Source organism: Fistularia commersonii, chromosome 14, assembly GCF_037954325.1.
Source record: "Fistularia commersonii isolate RoL2024-O1a breed Wild chromosome 14, RoL_Fcom_v1.0, whole genome shotgun sequence".
NCBI lineage: Eukaryota > Metazoa > Chordata > Actinopteri > Syngnathiformes > Fistulariidae > Fistularia > Fistularia commersonii.
Window position 1 is genome coordinate 2,450,131 of NC_141297.1, and position 19,252 is coordinate 2,469,382.

Below are 19,252 nucleotides of genomic sequence, written 5' to 3' on the forward strand. Positions count from 1 at the left end.
CTCCGCTGTCTTTCTAATCCTTGTTAGTCCCAACCTGCTCGCATCTTGCTTATTTCTGTTTATTTTTATTTCTTGTCATTCTTATATTCTCACTCTATTTATATACTTCTGGTTGTGTATTTTTCACTCTTACTGTTCCATTATGTTGTCCATTATCTGCTGTCTATTCATTCGTGGATGTCTTGCTTTCTTCTGTCTTCTAATGTCTCTCGATCTATATTCATTTTATTTTATTTGTTCCAAATTTTAATATTATAGCCGTTACGCTGGTGTAGCAATTTCCCCTATGGGGGAACCTGCAAGGTTTAGCTTATCTAATCGTCCTGTCGAAGTGTCTGCTGGCAAGAAATCCCATAGATTCCTTGCATGAACTTGCACTAGAAGTGCTCTCCACTTGGCATTATTGCAGAAAATGCAAAAAAAGTAATAAGAAGGGGATGCTTATTTCCGGCCTTAACAGATGCTTGTATGATGTGAAAACCCGGCTGAATGTGTTGTGCGAGATCCGCGGGTTGATAACGGTCCAGAAACCCGGGTTTGATTCTGGCGTCCGGCTAGCCTTTTGGCACAGGAGCTGCAACAGCTGCTCCGCCGCCACCGCAACTACTACGACCACAACCGGGGGGCCAGGCTGACGTAACCGCCGCCCTGCGCCGCCGCCAGCCGGCTCGTCACGTGACAGAGGTCGGCAGTCGAACCGCGTTAGCATCCCTGCGCCGCTGCTCGTGGGAATGGTAACGTCTTCCCGTTAGCCGCCGCCGCCGCCGCTAGCCCGTTCGTCCTCCCCTCTCCCCGAATATTCCGTAAAACGCGACGCGGCGTAATCCCCAGATGTTCCCGGCTTCCAGGGTTTATCAATCAGCCGCGGACACCAGCGGAGATCTTAATCTCCTCTTGTTTGATGTGCGCTGAGGTCCAAAGCCGTCCGCAGCTCCGCAGCCCGAGATGGGATTTGAATGAATTAGCGACTGTCCAGGAAGCCTTCGCTGCCCGGTAACAATTCTTATTCCAGTCATCGGTGCCATTTTGCGAAATGTCACTTCAAGCGCTGGAAATATTTGGTGGATTCTCCTGTCTTCTGCGCTAACGGTCTGCGCATCTCTTTGCTGGGGATTGTCGATTTTGGATAAAATAGTGCTTGTTGCACCATTTGGACCAAAACAAGAGTGGTTAGCGCTTCCGCCTCACCGCAAGAAGGTCCCTGGTTTGATGTGAACTCCATAAACATCTGCATGGGGTTCAATGGAAACCCGGAATTGTCCGGATGTGTGAATGAGCGGCTGAACCGCAAACACATCCACGAATAGACAGCAATGCGAACAAAAACGTCAAGGATAAAATGGATGGATGCTCGTGAATTGTTGTTATTTCCAGACTATTGAGCGTACCTAAATATAAGCCGTACTGGATGGAAATAACGAAATAAATCTACGTGTACATATATCGGCCGCACTCGTCCACAAACCTTAGTTGTCCACGTTGTGACATAAGATATTTACACGGAATATTTTTATTGAATACATAGCGGTAACATTCACAAATACATAATGGAAATGCCTTTTTTCCCCTGAACTGTGCCTGAAACGCGGCTGATGAAAAAGATGAAACATAAATATCACAAGGAAAAGTCCGTTCAATTTCCATTTCCCGCCTCGTCAAAGTCGTCGTCTTCGGCGTCGGAATTTCACGGCCTCAGAAGCTCGTAAGCACAAAAAAAAAATCTATAAATTATTTTTAAATATTTTCTTATTTTCATCTTTTTTTTTTTTTTTTTTTTTACTGATTATATAATTTTCTACTATTATTCATTATTGTTATATTTTTCTTGTAACTCTGGCACAACAGTTTCCTTGTGGATGAAGTTGTTATTCTTATTTAACGTCCTTAAAATAAGTCAAAATGAATCCGTGTTTCTATAATCCAGTGTGAGTTCTTGTTCTACTTACTGACCTCCAACCAGTTTTACACGGCACACTAATTATGTAGTGCTGGAATACAACAAAAACAAACTGAAACTAGTTTGGTGGTTTTACCTGAAAGCTTGAGGAAGTGAATCATGCTGACGTGGTTTTTTTGGATTTATTTGCACATCGAGCTGTTCCACGGATTCCCGAGTTTCCTTCGTTTCTCTGAAGAAAGGCAGCTTTGAATCAATTTAAACTCTGATTTATTCTTGTTGTTTCCTCCAAGCTCCGCCTCCTTTCAGGCTCCAACCTGCTTAGCAGGAATATAACGACACACTCCTGGCGAAGTAGATACCTCTCGATACCATCCGTGCGGCAAGCGCGTTGTTTTTCGTTTTTTCCCAAAGTCTGATTGACAGCTGAAAGCGATTTCCTGTCACATAGTTGCGGTGAAGTTGTTTTTATATTAAAGGTGAGGAGTGTTTTCTCCGGGTCGCCCCCTGCTGGCCGAGGTCGGCTTGAGAGAAGCTCGGATTTGCGGCTTTTCTTGCGAGTCGCCGGCCCGTCGTCCAGTGAGGTGCTCTTAGAACAGACGCTCCGTTTCCTGCAGCGTCTCGCTCCTCGGAAACACCCTCGAGACGGATAAATAAATGATGCTGAACGCTGGGAGGGGACTCGGGAGGGAAATGCTGTGTCACTATTGCATCTCTCAGGACTCGGGGATAGGATACCCTTTAGTTGATCATGGTGGGGTTCAATTCCTGTGTGGAGGCCCCCACGTTCCACCTGTGTCTTCGGGTTCCTCCCTTCTCCTTTGGGCTTTTTCCCTTCAGGGGTCTCCATGATTCTTCTCTTTAGTCTTCCTCCAGACCTCCTGCCTAGCTGCTCCACCTTCAGCAACCCTCTACCCAGATCTTCGCCATGTTTTTGATATGAACAAATGAGTGCTCATGGTCAAACCATCTCAGTCATCACTTTGTCTCGGTCATACATGTCCTGCACCCACGTGACACATTCTTCTTTTCCTTTAAATATTGCCATTTAGGGGTTGCAATAGCGAGTTAACCATCTCCATCTAACCCTATTCTCTGTATCCTCCTCTCTCACACCAACTACCTTCATATCTTCTCTTTAGTCTTCTGCTAGACCTCCTGCCTGGCGGCTTCACCTTCAGCAGCTTTCTACCCAGATCTTCAACCATGTTTTGGACATGAACAAACGAGTGCTTATGGTCAAACCATCTCAGTTATCACTTTGTCTCGGTCATACATGTCCTGCACCCCTGTGACACATTCTTCTTCTCCTTCGGGCTTTTCCCTTCAGGGGTCGCCACAGTGAGTCAACTTCCTCCATCTAACACTATTCTATGTATCCTCCTCTCTCGCAACAAATAACTTCATATCCTCTCTCACCACATCCAGCAATCTTCTCTTTGGTCTTCATCTGGACCACATCGTCTACCAATATATTCACTATCCCCCCTTTGTAGATGATCCAACCATCTCAGTAAGGCTTCTCTGACCTTCTCTCCAAACCATCTAACATGTGGGTTCCTCCCACTGTCCAAAAATATGCCGGAGCCTCATTGGAGCCCCTACGTTGTCTAGACCAGTGGTCCCCAACCCCTGGATCATTTGGTGCCGGTCCACAAAGAAAATCCAGATCTTATTTTGAAAAGCGACTGTTTCCTCTTCCGACTTACTGCCGCACTTCACCCCGTTGCCTCTTTTCACACATCAGCTACTACAAGCTGGGCCTTGAAAAAAATGAGCAACCAAAAGTCGATGGATGCTTCGGTATGACCTGTGAATAGGTGAATGTCCATGACGTGTGAATGAGAGGCTGAATGGTCGTACGCCTCGATGTGACATGTGAATGGGCGAATCCCCATAGTACCTGTTAGATGGTGAATAGTTGTATGCCTCTATATGATATGTGAATGGGTGAATGTCCATAACATGTGAGTTAGAGGGTGAATAGTTGTGTCTATAAGGGGTGAATGGTTGTATCTCCATATGACGTGTGAATGAGAGGGTGAATGGTCATATGTCTCCTTATCAGTGGTCCCCAAACTACCGGAAACAACTCGCCTCCACATTTTTCCCCCAAACAATACCAGAGATGCATTATGATTTTATAATTATAATGCAAATAATAATACAAATATAATCATAATGAAATCTGGTTGTGAAATGTGTTGTGTTGGTATCAGTTGGGTTTCAAAGTTCTGGTTTTTACAGAGAATTTGATATGAGAGACCCGCAAACGGATGTGTCTACAAGTTAATGTTCCTTGGTGTTATTCTCTGTGAAAAACTTGAAAAGCTGGTTATTATAATTTCATAAATAGTGTTATTTATTTCCATTAATAATGTAATTATTTATTTTCTGTTTTTTTTTTTTTCCCCTGTCAAGATCCCAGTGAGGGTTAATTTTTGGTTTGGCTTTCTGGAAAACAATAAATATTTACTTTTAGACATCTCTGCGATCGTCAACACTTTTAGTTACAAACTGGCCCCCGTCAGAGAAGTGAAAAGTTATTTGGCCCTCGCAGGAGAAAGTTTGGGGACCCCTGGTCTTCATGATGTGTGAATGAGTGAATGTCCTTTACAATGTGAAGGCGAGGGTGAATGATTGTATATGGATGATTGTAATACCATTAAAATAGTAGCATACTCAGCAATAGAAAACCAAAATATCATGTCTTTCCTCTGTTTTGGCGTAAAGAAGTACCAGGATATGAAGGAAAATCTTGGAATTTAATGAGCAATCTTTGACAAACGTGTCATTTACTTTTATCATTCACATGGATGCATTGGTATTGAAAAATATAGTAATGCACTTTACTTATAAAAAACTTCTAAAGAAAGGGATTTTTAAACCATTTCCACATATGCATATAAAACCAAAATTGAATCCCTGCCTACACCTTACAAATTAAAGACTGCTATTAAATGTGTAAGTAAGAAAGTATTCACCTGTCCTGTAAATGATTAAACTTCATCCATGAAACATGCAAACACTTACAAAACATACTGAAAATGTATGGAGTTGCATGAGCAGTAGAATTCCACCATACTAGTTTGCAGTGAAGCTGCTGACTAACATTAAATTGCACATTTTTTGCTAACAATTAGCTAGCTGGCTTTTACCGCTGCTTCACTGATTTCTCCGCTAAAGGTGAAAATGGACTTCTGTTTCCTCAGACCCGATTGGTCGAACCTTATCTCTTCTCAGTTTCCTTGCAAGATGTCATATTTTTTCGCCGTGATGAGTCTCGTCGTCGTGGCGCCGAATATTATATTCCTTAAAAACCGAAACTTGTCGCAAACACACCGAGCACAAAGGTTTCCCGTGCGTAAACAAATAAGACGTAGTTTATTTTTCTTTGAAAATTCTACACTCTTTATCAACTTTTCTCTGTTTTGATAACGACATTTAGCTAACGAGGGAGTAGCGTGGAGGTGGAGAACAAGATAGAAACAATGTGGTAACAAGCAGCTGATTGGTCCGTCCTCGTGATGCCGCTTGTCTTTAACTCTGTCCAAAATAGTGCGCCCCCTAGTGGAAGATTCCGGAATTGCATTTAATAAAAAAAAAATCCTCGTCTTTTATGCATTTTTTTCCACTTTCAAATTATCCTGCGAGCCCGATCCAACCTCCTTGCGGGCCGTATGTTTGACACCCCTGCTATAAATGAATGAATGAGTGGGCGGGTTCTCTCTGTCGGTGTTCATCCTGTTGCAAGGTGAATATCTAGTGCTCCTCAATGTCCAGCCTCCCGCTCCTCGCCGCCCGAGCCTCATCCCAGGTCCTCCTGTCTCCGCCGCCTCGGGCCTCCACGTTGGTTTCATCGGTGGTCGGTGCTTCCCTCCCCAATAACCCGGTCGTCTGCTGACCCCTGCGCCGAGTCGTCTAACCTCCGCACCTTCAGCCCCCCCCCAGTGTCCTTTCTCCGATCACTTTTTCGAATCCTTGTCATTTCTGTTTTCTACGCCGGCGTCCCTGCCGCGTCTCACCCGTCTGTCCACCCCCACCCTCCCCTCCAACAGAACAACGACAACGAGACGCCGCTGCACTGCGCGGCCCAGTACGGCCACTCGCGGGTGGTGAAGCTCCTGCTGGAGGAGCTGACCGACCCCACCATGAGGAACAACAAGTTCGAGACGCCGCTGGACCTGGCGGCGCTGTACGGCCGGCTGGAGGTGGTGAAGCTGCTGCTGCGGGCGCATCCGAACCTGCTCAGCTGCAACACCAAGAAGCACACGCCGCTGCATCTGGCCTCCCGCAACGGGCATCTGTCCGTGGTGCAGGTGCTGCTGGACGCCGGCATGGACATCAACTACGAGGTGCGTTTCGATGGCGGAGTATTTTACGGTCAGCCGGTGGCTCAGCTAGCCTGAAAAAAAAATATCGGGATTTAAAACGTTATTGGTGGGAATGGCAGCAAAGGGTTTTCCAGGTCAGGTGGATCTGGAGACAAATATTGTTTTGGTAGGTTAGAAGCGCTTTGCTAGCTGGTTAGCATCGCATATAGCAACAGACGCTAAAATGCTGCCTCACATCAGCTAACATCGTGGATTGCTATTGGTCACTGGAAGGAGAACGGGTACATTTTGGGCAAAATCTTCTTGTCTTGGCAACCGGACTTCCACATCCGGGAGGCGAACGTGGTCCAGAATTGAAGAAGCCTCTCGGATGATGGCTGAAACATTCTTCAAGTGAAGAAACTCAAGTCCAGTTGCGAAGACAAGAAGATTTTGACAAGAATTCCCCACCACCTGGATGAGAACCTCCAGAGACCGGTAGATTCAGAATTGGACGCCCACCAATGTATTCGCCCAATGACTTCTTCTCACGCCAACCGACTCCCCGTCCTTTTTCTCTCCATCCCAAAAACCTCCTCTGGAGGTCCAACCTTAGCATCCCAGATCTTTGCCAGTCTGATTTTTATCTCCAGAACATCCAAGACCTCCTGCGTCCAAGGGAATGGTTGATAGATTTACTCCGTTCATTAACTCAGTGTTTCCCAACCTTTTTTGAGCCACGGCACATATTTTACATTAGAAAAATCACACGGGACACCAGCAAATAAATATGTCAAAAACATTTTTTAACGAATTAGAATGAAACCGTAGTCTCAATTTACTTCGTGTGAAATCTAATATATCTAATATCTGTAGATTCGTCAAGTTGCAATGCAAATTTCCCACTGATGTGCAACTTTTCCAGAACACTTTTTTGCAACGTCCCAAGACATGTCATCAATATGTCTGAAAATGGTATTACTTGAGAGAACTGGCTATTTCTTTATCAACTCCATTTCTTCTCCAATGATTTTGCCGGCAGGTAGTGTTAATGTTTTGCTGTTTGGATTTAGAGACGAGTTCAGCAACTTTATAGCAGCTTTCACTGCTTTCTCACTCGTCTTGGTCGTTTTCAATAATGCTGTTTGTTTACGCAGATACAAGTACTTTTTATTTTAAAAATGTATCCCGCAAAGCGTCACTAATCACTCTGACACACAGACGCACAGGTTAATTCACTACCCGTTGCCATGGATGCCCACATAGACATAGGAAGACACATTATTTGCGTTGGATAAATAATTTTCGGACCAATCGGGTGAAAGTGGGCATTTTTCCACGCCACATCTGATGATCTCTCACGGCGCAGTGGTTGGGAAACACCGCATTAACCCACGCCGTCTGTGTTTTTTTTTGTTTGTTTTTTTTGGGCCAGACGGAGAAAGGCAGCGCCCTCCACGAAGCCGCCCTCTTCGGCAAGAAGGACGTGGTCCAGAAGCTCCTCTGCGCAGGTCGCGTCACGTAAAAAAAAAAAAGACCGGACTGACCCGCTTTTTCTCGGTTAATTAAAATCAGCACGGAACACTTAAAACCCCGCGTGGCCTCTTTGTCGTCCTCCAGGAATCAACGTGAACATCATGGACCAGAAGGGCCTGACGGCGCTGGACATTGTCAAAGACATGCCGTCGCAGAAGAGCCGGGAGATAGCCGCCCTCGTGCAAGGTGAAGGCGACGTGGGAAGGCGCCGTCCTTCCTTTTTTTTTTTGACGTCAGCCTCGATTTTAATCTCCCGCCGTTTCATCAGGTCTTGTGACCGGAAAACCCCCGGACATGGACCTCCCGCCGCCGCCGCTCCCTCCGCCGCAGGAGAGTCCCAGCTCGCGGAAAAAGGGTACAACCCGCCGGACGGGGAGCGGCGAGTTTGATACCCCTCAAAGCGCTTTCATGCTTTTTTTTTTTTTTTTTTGCTCCGCAGGGGATTTGGAGAAAGTGAGCGAGTTGATCTCGGGGTTGGCCCCGGGACCCGAGGAGGAGAGCCCTTACGAGGCCCTCTTCGAAGCCACCTCCTGCCACTCCCTGGACAGCCTGACCAGCGGCAAATCCTCCGATCGGGACTCCGGGCGGCCGGATAGCGACGCCGGCAAGGTCAGCAGCCCGGGGGGACTCGTCACCGGGAGGGGGTTTAAAGGAGACCGGAGCTCCAAGCCGCCACCAGAGGGCGCTAGCGGACCTTCTCCTGGTTCACAAAGGGGCTCCAGATCGCTGTCGCTTCTGCTGAGCTTCCGCCTAAAGATCTACAAGTCCCGTCATCTCCACGGTGAAGTGGGAGGTGGTAATCCGAGCTGTTTTAGATCGGTCTTGAAGTGACGAAAATAGCAAAAGTCTTTCTGTCTTTACCGTGATGCAACACAACCAACAACCAATAGATGAGCTTTTAACAGTTCCGGAAAGAGGGAACCTGGTAGACTAACTATCATTTGTCGACGATCTGGATGAACGGGATCGGCGAAGGACGTCCCGATCAGGAAAGGGAAGCGGATGGTGAAGAACAGCCCGGCTCGAACCATAACAACTCTCCCAACGTATAGGAGACAAAGAAGCCATCTTTGTCAAAACAGCAAAACCATCTGTGAGCAGAGGAAGGGGCCTCAGACACCACCTTTCACAAACCTATAACGCCGTACTGGGATCAATACCAAGGCGGATTTGCACACACGGACCAGGACCATAAGTACCTTCCCCAATTTTACACAAAATGACATACATGTAATCACATACATATACTTGTAAATGCACATGTCTATACATTACATATATTTTTATATATTTTTGCATACTTTTAACTTTATTTTTATTTGTTTATTTTGATATTTACTGTAATTATTACTAGTATTATTATTGTTGTTGTTGCTATATATGCATTTATTATTATTATTATTATTTTGTTTATTATTATTATTATTATTATTATTATTTATCAATTTTTTATCAATTTTATCTATTTTTATCTGGCGTTCTATTTTGATTCTTCTTCTTTAGCTTTACTTTTTCACATTTCAATCCAGGTAATCCCACTAAATTGCTCTTTTGTTCCGAAGAACGACCCCCCCGTTAGTAAATCAACTCCCTTCACACCTAGTTTCTGCAGATCAACATTTACACAACAAAGCACCATCACATAGACCCACCTAAAACCCTGGCAGATATATGAGGAAACTCCCTGTAGGTCATTAGAAGTGAAGAAGTCTCTGGGATGTAGGATGAAACATCTTCAAGTAAACAAATTCAAGTCCAGTTGCTGAGACAGGAAGATTTTTACAAGACTTCACCATGACCTGGATGACTGAGAACCTCCACCGATCACCATTAAGCCGAGGAGGAAAAAAATGGGTGGAGTTAAATAACAGAGGCTCTGCAGATACCCCGGGAAAAAATGGCTGAAAGAATGTAGTCGTAGTTCTGTAAATCTTCTTCTTCTCCTTCTGCCTTTCCCCTTTCCACAGCGAGTCAACCTTCTCCATCTAACCTTATTCTCTGTATCCTCCTCTCTCACACCAACTACCTTCATACCCTCTATGACGACATCCATGATTCTTCTCTTTGGTCTTCCGCTAGACCTCCCGCCTGGCAGCTCCACCTTCAGCAACCCTCTACCCAGATCTTCACCATGGTTCGGACATGAACAGAGGAGTGCTCATGTCCAAACCATCTCGGTCATCACTTTGTCTTAGTCATACATGTCCTGCACCCGTGTGACAAATTCTTCTTTTCCTTTGGGCTTTTCTCTTCAGGGGTCACCAGAGTGAATCAACCTTCTCCATCTAACCCTTTTCTCTGTATCCTCCTCTCTCACACCAAATAACTTCATATCCTCTCTCACTATCTCACTTCCTCCAATTCCAGCATCCGTCTACCAATATATTCACTATCCCTCCTCTGTCCATGACCCAACCATCTCAGCCTGGCTTCTCTAACCTTCTCTCCAAAACATCTAACTGATGGACTCATTCCTGATTCTATCCGTCCTGGTACCTCAACATCTTCATCTCTGCGACCTCCAGCTCTGCCTCCTGTCTTTGGTCATTGTCACTGTTTGTTGTCCATCTAGCATGGCTGGTCTCACCACTGGCTTGTCCACCTTTCCTTTCATTCTGGATAATAGTCTTCCATCTCCTCGTACCCCTGACACTTTTCTCCACCCATTCCAACCTGTTTCTTCATCTCTTTTCGAAACGCTCTGGACTGTTGACCCTAAGTACTTGAAATTCTCCAACTTCTTGATCTCCATTCCCTGTAGCCTCACCGTTCCACCGGGTCTTTCTAAATACCGACCTTTATAAGATTCACAGTCTTTGTCAAATCTCAGGCTGGGACTAGAAACCCGTCTTTAGCTATGAGCGGGTGCAAGATGATCGTTTTTCTTGAGTCTTTTCCAAGTCTTCTGCCCTTTGCATGTCCACTGCAGAAAGATCGCCCGAGCCACCCGTCGCACCCGGTGCCCGGTCACGAGGAGGAGGCCAGCTCGGAGGTGAGGAGCGGGTTTTGGGGTGAATAAGTGGTGGTTTTGAGAAGAAAAAGACCCTCAAGTTCAGGGGTGTCAAACACACAGCCTAATTTGATTTCAAGGGGGCCGGATGAGAAAAATAATAGCTTAATTTCCTAGAAGTAACACTAAGTCCAAATGTTTCCTTTGTTTTAAGAATAAGAACAACTTTATTTATCCCGAAGGAAATTGTTGTGCCAGAGTTTCAAGCAAAACATAACAATAATAAATTATAGCAGGAAATTGTATAAACAGTGAAAAAAAAAAAAAAATGTAAAGGACAGGTAAATGATAAAGATCTTTATATGTAATGAATTGTTCCTTTAAAAAATACATGACAAGTCACACTGTTGTGCCATGTTGCTAACACTGACTAAAACAATGCGCCAAAGGAACTGCATATGTATTTCAAAAAAGTACTGTATTTTCCGTACTATAAGGCGCACCGGATTATAAGGCGCACCTGCAATGAATATCCTATTTAAAAAAAAAAAAAAAGATCATATATAAGGCGCATAGAATAGAAGCTACAGTTGCGGGGTTGCGTTATGCATCCACCAAATGGAGCTGCGCTAAAGGCAATGTCAACAAAACTGTCAGATAAGTCAGTCAAACTTTATTAATAGAATACAAACCAATGGTAGCTCCTACCGGTATTTGCGCCGCCTTCGTTGCAAACAATGTATTTCCAACTCCTTTTGTCACAATTCAAAATGTTTCTTAAAACGAAAGCACCAAGAAGGACCGCCTCTAAATTCATTGATGTTCATGTCGCTAGCTAGCTAGCGCTGCTGCCTTCATTGGAATAGTGACTGTAGAGACGCTTCTACTTGCTGCTCTCTGTTCAACAACCCACTGTTCCAGTTTGTCCTCCAACTGTAGCTGTCTTGCTTTGTTCCCTCGGAAACTCTGTTTAGTCTACTTTACTCGGCGCTGGTCATCTTGTTGTTTCCTCCACTTCTGCACCATTGATTCGTTTATGTTGAATTCTGTCGCTGCTGCTCTTTTTCCGTGTTCTACCGCGTGGCCGATCGGCTTGAGTTGAGTCTTGAGTCTCTTGGAAGGAGCCAATCGGGGGTCTTTATACAAACACAAGTGATGTTGGACTGGAATTCCCCTTTAATGTTTATTACTGCTGCTACTTCGCAGACGCACATAAATGGAAACGCTTCCTGCAGTCATGCATCCCAGCATGCACGGCGCGCCACTTCTTCTACGGGAGAAAATGGAGTCGGCAGCTGCTTTCCAAAGTTGCGAGACCTCTCGCGGCTCCATATTGATCCATATATAAGGCGCGCTGGATTATAAGGCGCACTGTCGGTTTTTGAGAAGATGCAAGGGTTTTAGGTGCGCCTTATAGTGCGGAAAATACAGTAGTTCATGATTGTGATGTAGTTTTTCAAATTGTAGATTTATACCATGGGCTGGATTGGACTCCCCTGATCTTGCTTCACCTCTGGCGTCCTCTCCTTCTGCAGGCCTTGTATACTAACAGCAGCATCGATGAGAGAGGAGAGCCGGCCGAAGAGGAGGAGGAAGAGGAGGAGGATCACACCTATGAGTTGCTGCTGACGGCGCAGACTAAAGTCCCGGCGCTCAGCCAGGACTCGCACTTCTGCAAAGGTGAGGCGGGAGTTTGCACGCCGTCCGAAGCAGTTAAAGCCAGGATCCCCCCCCCCCCCCCCGCTTCCTCTTCACGTGCACGTGAGCGCTCCTTCAAGGCAGGATTGTGGTTAAAACCGCATTCCCTTTGAGTGAAGCGCGTCCCAACCCTAGCTTGGACCCTCCTCCGCGTGTAATTGGATTAAACGGGATTAAATGAACCCCCTCCACCCGTTTTGAACCGCCGTCGTTGATTGAGATGTTTTCCAAACCGCCTCCCGGCGCCGTCGGGAGTTTTAATCGAGGACGTCATCGTGCCTCCCCGCCTCCCTCCGCGGGGATAAGCAGCGAAGTTTTCTATTTTCTAACTAGTTTTCTAGCAATACATGCCGAGATCTTCTGGTCGTGGCAACTGGACTGGAGCTCGACTTCACTTCTGATGACCCGTTTGAAGGATTCAGGGAGTCGAGACTTTTCTTGCTATTGAACGGAGTGCAAAGAAATGAAGAGATAGCAGCCCTCAGGTTCAGAGGAATCAAAACCAGACCAAAACAAGCCTTTAAAAACAGGTCACAACACAACAATACATTGATAGCGGAGTCTTTGGGATGGAGATATAAGACAGAAAAAAAAATAAGACCAAAAATATATTTAAAAAATAATTTAAAAAACTTGTAAATTAAAATAAAAAATGTATAAAAAATATGCAACATCTAGATAACAGCTAGAAGAGCAAATAAATAAATATATGTAAGTCAGTAAAAAAAATCTAAAGTGGAAAGAAAAGGGTTTATTCATAAATAAACAAGGATAAGAATAAACAATGGAATAAATAAAAAAAAAAAAGACAACAAGGAGAAGAACAGAAACAGAGTGACAAAAATAAACATGATGCGAGTGTCATATAGAAAATGAATGAACTAGTTTTTTCCCTCTTAAATGGACCGAAATGTCAAACGATTTTTTTCTCTCCGGTAAAACAGCTCGGCTGTGCCTCTGGGCTCCAGGAGTCATTTAAAATAATGAGTGACCCGCCTGGAGTTCCACGTGACTCCATGAATAAACGATGATTCTGTCGGTCACCGTCAGTAAAAACTGTCTCAGTTGTGTGAAATTGAGCTTTGAACGGAGACGTTCCTCAACCCAGTGTTTGTCCTAAATCCTTTTGTTCGTCTCCTCAGATGACGACTCCACCGCCAAGTCCCCCAACAATGTCCAACCTCAGGTACATGATTTTCCTTCTTCTCGCAGTTTCCTTGCAATAACTGTCAAGTGAGATTCGGTAAATGTGTCGTCTTGGTTTTTATTACTTATTGTCCGTCCATAAACCTCTTCTAAGTCCTCCAGAACATCACTCTTCTGTTTCCGTTCATTCACTGTCCAATCAGGGTGTCTTCACTTCTACCGGCTTGCGTCCAGATTATCTTCAAATTATATTTCAAGCGGCCTTTTCATGACTTGCATGGAGACCGTGCTGGATGTTCTGGGTCAGAAGCCGTTAAGGCTTGTTTAACGTTAAATTTTCGTCCTGCACGTTTTGGTGGCAAGAACCGCAGTACCTTTGGAAGCTAAAGGGGAGGGCGGTGTTGCACGGTATGCTCAAGTGCAAGAAGCAACAGGAACCCAGAAGAAGAAGAAGAAGACGGCGTCTGTATAACCAGGAGCAAGAGTGCCGCTATGTACCGTATTTTCCGCACTATAAGGCGCACCTTAAAGCCGTTAATCTTCTCAAAAACCAACAGTGCGCCTTATAATCCGGTGCGCCTTTTATATGGCTCAATATTGAGCCGCAAGAGGTCTCGCCGCAGAGTTTAAACTCAAGGCGATGGGTCACGTGGTGGAACACGAGACTAGAGCAGCAGCGAGAGACCTCAACATTAACGAATCAGTGGTACAGAAGTGGAGGAAGCGACAAGTTACTTGCGCTGAGTAAAGAAAACCAAACAGAGTTTCCAAAGAAACAAAGCGAGATGGCTACAGTTTGAGGACAAACTAACAGTGGGTTGTTGAACAGAGAGCAGCAAGTAGAAGCGTCTCTACAGTCACTATTCCAATGAAGGCAACAGCGCTAGCAAGCGACATGAACATCAATGAATTAAGAAGCGGTCCTTCTTGGTGTTTTTGTTTTATGAAAAGCTTTAAACTATGACAAATGGAGTTGGTGTTGTTTTCAATGAAGTCGGCGCAAATACCTGTAAGAGCTACCGGTACGTATGGTACAGAGTGAACGGAGTTGTCAGAATGTTGGTTTGTATTGTATTAAAGTTTGGCTGACTCATCTGACAGTTTTGTTGACATTCCCTTTAGCGCAGATCCATTTAGCGGCTGCATAACGCAAATCCAGCCACTACTGTAGCTTCTATTCTATGCGCCTTATAATGCAGTGCGCCTTATATTTGATTTTTTTTTTTTTGAAATAGGCCATTCATTGAAGATGCGCCTTATAATCCAGTGCGCCTTATGGTGCGGAAAATGCGGTATTCATTGGCCGCCCTCCACTGATGTCCGATTCCGCTAGTTCCTCCATGTTTGTCACTTGGAATCAAACTCAGCACTGCTCTCTAGAACGGGAAATAATCACTGTGACAATAAACGCTACGAATGTATGAACAAAATGTGTTGCAATGAACAACAGCAGAGGCAACGAAATGACATTTCTGCATGCAGCAAAATATTTTGAACGCTGAAAAAAAAGACGTTTGGTTGAAGGTTACTTTTAAGAAAAATAAAGCCCTTCTTGTATTTATGAGCTTAAATGATCCTCAGTCAGCAAACCAGAAATTACCGGAGTGTTCGATCGTTTTATTAAGGGCGACCGAATATTTGAACACGTTTTATTTAGACGTTAAAAGATAACCATCGTTTTTCAAATTTAAAATGACAAACTAAAATAAAATACATTACAATGAAACGGTCAGGTTGCTGACCCCTGGTTTAGCGTTAGCATAAATGAGCCATACTTCTGATCCGTGTCAGTAAACTTCTTCTGTTGTGTTTCAGCGAAAACCCACTGTCCCCAACGACCTCAGAGCCCCGAACAAGACGAAAGATACCCTGCACCCTCCCGGACGGGCCGGCCCGCGGGCGCCAGCGGGTGAGTCGGACCGCTATCCTCAGCGTTACAGCAAGGAACAGGCGCCGCCGCGACAGGTCGGCCCCCAAAAAAACCACCAGCCAAGCACGTGAAACGGGAGATGGGTATTTTAGTCGGACAAACGCGCGCCAGACGGCTTTCAGAGGCGGATTCGGCCCGCTGGCGTTCCTCAACCGGCAATCGTGCCCTCGTCTCGGAATCGCATCGTCACGCCGGCCGTAAATATCGTCGTCCCGAGATTAGACGGGTCTGTTTTTATGGGTTTGGACGGTGTTCACAGGAGGAGGCGCAGAGACGGGGTTTAAATAATTCAAATAACCATCAGATGGTTGCAGAGCTAGCTAGTAGTCTTCGTTTAGACCACAACTCTGCGCCTCGTATACGAAGCAGTTTGATTGTGGACTCCAATGGGGGGGCTTTCAAGTGAAACTTCTCTGGTCCGCGGTTGGATTCCCACAGGAGGACCTTCCCTGTGTGGAGTCTCCATGTTTTCCACGTGTCTGCAAGGGGTTCCTCAGGGTTCCTCACCGTCCAAACTCACGCAGGGGGTTCATGGGAGGCCCTACGCTGTCCAGAATGTGAAAAACGGTGCTACCGGATGCACATCTCTCTGTTTAGTGTGAATGAGTGAGTGAATGGCTTTAGATCTGCATACGACGTGTGAATAAGTGATTGTTTGTATGTTTATGTAAGGTGTCAATGGGTTTATATCACCAAATGACGTACGAATGAAAGGGTGAATGGTTGTATAGCAATATATGACGAATGAGTGAATGTTTGTCTTGGTTCTATATTTAGAAAATGACTACATATATAATGGTTATATATTTATTTTTTTATTTAACCAGGAAAGTCCCATTGAGATTAAAAAACTCTTTTTCAAGGGAGTCCTGGCCAAGAGGCAGCAAAAGAATACAGTTACATTTAAAATGCAATTAAAATGACATAGAAATGATATAAATCAGTGAGGTCGTCTCAAACGCTCTCAATCTGGACTTAAAGCTGTTCAATGAAACTATTTCCGTGAGTTTCCGGTCCTTCTGCAACATGTTAGAGGGGGCAGAATAGATAAAAACCTTTTTTCCCAGTTCCGTGCAGACAAATGAAACAGAAAGAAGCAGCTGATCATCAGAACAGAAACCATAAGAATCAACAGTTCTCTGTGTGATTAAGTTACCAATGTAAGTTAACAGTCCAGCATAGCCTTGTAAATGAAAGTGCACCAGTGAATAAATCTCCTGGTGGACTAAGAAGACCAGTTAGTAACAAACCTCAAAGCAGCTGAAAGCATTCATATACAAAAGGTCTCCATAATCTAAAATGGTTATAAAAAGTTGCAGTGACAAGTCGCTTTTTGACCTCAAAAGTAAAACAACAATATTTATTTAGGAATAAAAAAAAAAAACAGTTTCAATTTGAGTTTCTTCACGAGATTCTCAACATGAGGCTTAAAAACAAAGTGTCATCAAGCAAGACACCAAGATTTTATTCTTTCTTTCTATCTATCTATCTATCTATCTATCTATCTATCTATCTATCTATCTATCTATCTATCTATCTATCTATCTATCTATCTATCTATCTATCTATCTATCTATCTATCTATCTATCTATCTATCTATCTATCTATCTAGCAAGCTAGCGAGCTAGCAAGTTAGCAGGCTATCTATCTATCTATCTATCTATCTATCTATCTATCTATCTATCTATCTATCTATCTATCTATCTATCTATCTATCTATCTATCTATCTATCTATCTATCTATCTATCTATCTATCTATCTATGAAATGAGTGAATGAGTTAGTGAATGGTTGTATGTTTCTATATGATGTGCGAATGAACGGGTGAATAGTTGAATGTCTTTATATGACATTAATGAAAGGAGAATAGTTTTATCTATCTTATAAGCCGCAACTTCTATCACTTGAACAACAATGCGGCTGATATATAGATTTTTTTAGTGGGGGCTAACGAGCTTCACGCCGCTAAAACATTTGTCCTCGTTTCATCGGACCGATGAAATGGCCGGGAAATTTTGATTCCGTTCAACTCCGACACCGAAGGAGACGACTGGTGGTTTTAATGCGCAGGAGGAAGCCCGAGATAGCGATCGGCTAGCCGGTGCGGCTTATAATAAGGTGCGCTCAATAGTCCAGAAATTACGGTACATGACATGTGAATGAGTGAGTGAATGCTTGACTGTCTTTGTAAAAAAAGAATGAATGAATACTCAATCGATCACTGAGGGGAAATTCATGTCTTACGATACGTGTTAAACCGCCATCTTATGAATAAATGAATGAGAGGATGAAGGATTTTATCTACATGACATGTGAATGAGTGAGTGAATGCTTGTTGGTCTCTATGATTTTGTGAATGAAAGGGTGAATGGTTGTATGTCTACATATGATGCGTGAATGAGAGGGTGAATATTTGTGTGAATGGTTGAAAGTCTGTATGTCGCCCCAGGATGAGCGGGGATAAATGATGAATGAATGAATGAATGAAAAACTATTCAAGGATCTCAACAAGCTAGTGTTTTATTTACTCTCCCCGCCAACAAGGGGAGGTGTATCGTTGCACTGACGAAGGGCACGCACTCGCCGGTAGTCGTGCTGCCACAGTGTTGAAATCTGGACAAACCGCCTCTGGCAATCCCACAACTGGACGAAAAATAAAATTTCATGCAGTATTTCATCACAATGAATATTGTGTTTCAGTTGCGATAAATAAACTATAGTGTTTTTTTTTTTCTTTGTGCTCTTGACGGCCTGGTTAGCTCCTAGCATGGACGCTATCGGTGGAAGTTTAGACCGATTTCCATTTATCAGCATGATGTCTCTCGTACAATTTGGACTTGTATGCCAAATGGATCACAAATATAGTATTGTATAATAAATATAAATATAAATATAGTATTGTATAGTATAATATAGTACAAATATAGTAAATACAGTATTTAATCGCGGGGGCTACGTTCCAGAACCAGCCGCCATAAACAAAAATCTGCGAAGTTGCGACCATCTTTTTATTATTATTATTATCATTATTATTATTTTCCTTCGGGATCAAGAAAGTATCTCTCTTCTACTTTATTGTTTATATTTTTTTACTCTTAGTAAAGCTTCTCTGTTTAAACACGTCAAGAAGCTACACTCTTTAGCATCTTTAGCATCTGAAATAATTGAAAGACTTTCATGGATGTGTTAGGTTCCTGTCTAAGGCGGTGAGACCAAACAAAAGGTCGGGAACGAGAATATGCAGACACGAGTTACAAAGATACAGCGTATATTTATTAAGTGCAAAAACCACAATGTGTAAAGTGTAAAGTCCTTGGCTCCTAGCGAACTGCTAGCGAACCCAAGTTACCGACCCCAAAACTAAGATAAACCTCAAATATCTTCAAAACGCACCAATTGAAGGTGTACAAGACACCTTCCACCCCACTAGAGATCGGGGGTCACAAGCGCCTTCTGAACCAATGCGATCTAAAAGGAAGTGTAAACGGCACTATAAAAAGATGGCCAAAAATCAGGAAAACAAGAAAAACAAGATCAGAACGAGCCCCAAATTTTTGTTAGATCCCTCTTTGGAGCTGTTAGACAAGACGCACAATTGCGCACAAAATGCGATCGCATGGCGAAGATGTGCTACAGAATACAAAAACCCCATGTTCTGGTTGGTCTCTCCCTCGAAAAGGCATTTTTTGAGACCAACAATGTAAAACTCTGTAGCGTAAAATTAGAATTCCATTAGAGGGACCCATCGGTATGACCGGAGAAGCTAGCTTCTTCAGGGGAA

General features: G+C 43.9%; 1 protein-coding gene across 12 annotated transcripts in view; it reads left to right on the top strand.

Moving 5' to 3' along the window:
* Positions 1–19,252, top strand: part of anks1aa (ankyrin repeat and sterile alpha motif domain containing 1Aa) — a 103,953-nt gene that overhangs the window by 32,842 nt on the left and 51,859 nt on the right. For all 12 annotated transcript variants that reach the window (XM_086159609.1, XM_086159605.1, XM_086159603.1 and 9 more), the window contains 9 exons: positions 5,956–6,252; positions 7,646–7,721; positions 7,831–7,932; positions 8,015–8,101; positions 8,186–8,355; positions 10,676–10,738; positions 12,232–12,376; positions 13,537–13,580; positions 15,356–15,449. In XM_086159609.1, coding sequence (XP_086015735.1) covers positions 5,956–6,252; positions 7,646–7,721; positions 7,831–7,932; positions 8,015–8,101; positions 8,186–8,355; positions 10,676–10,738; positions 12,232–12,376; positions 13,537–13,580; positions 15,356–15,449 — 1,078 coding nt within the window. The remainder of the gene's footprint in view (positions 1–5,955; positions 6,253–7,645; positions 7,722–7,830; positions 7,933–8,014; positions 8,102–8,185; positions 8,356–10,675; positions 10,739–12,231; positions 12,377–13,536; positions 13,581–15,355; positions 15,450–19,252) is intronic.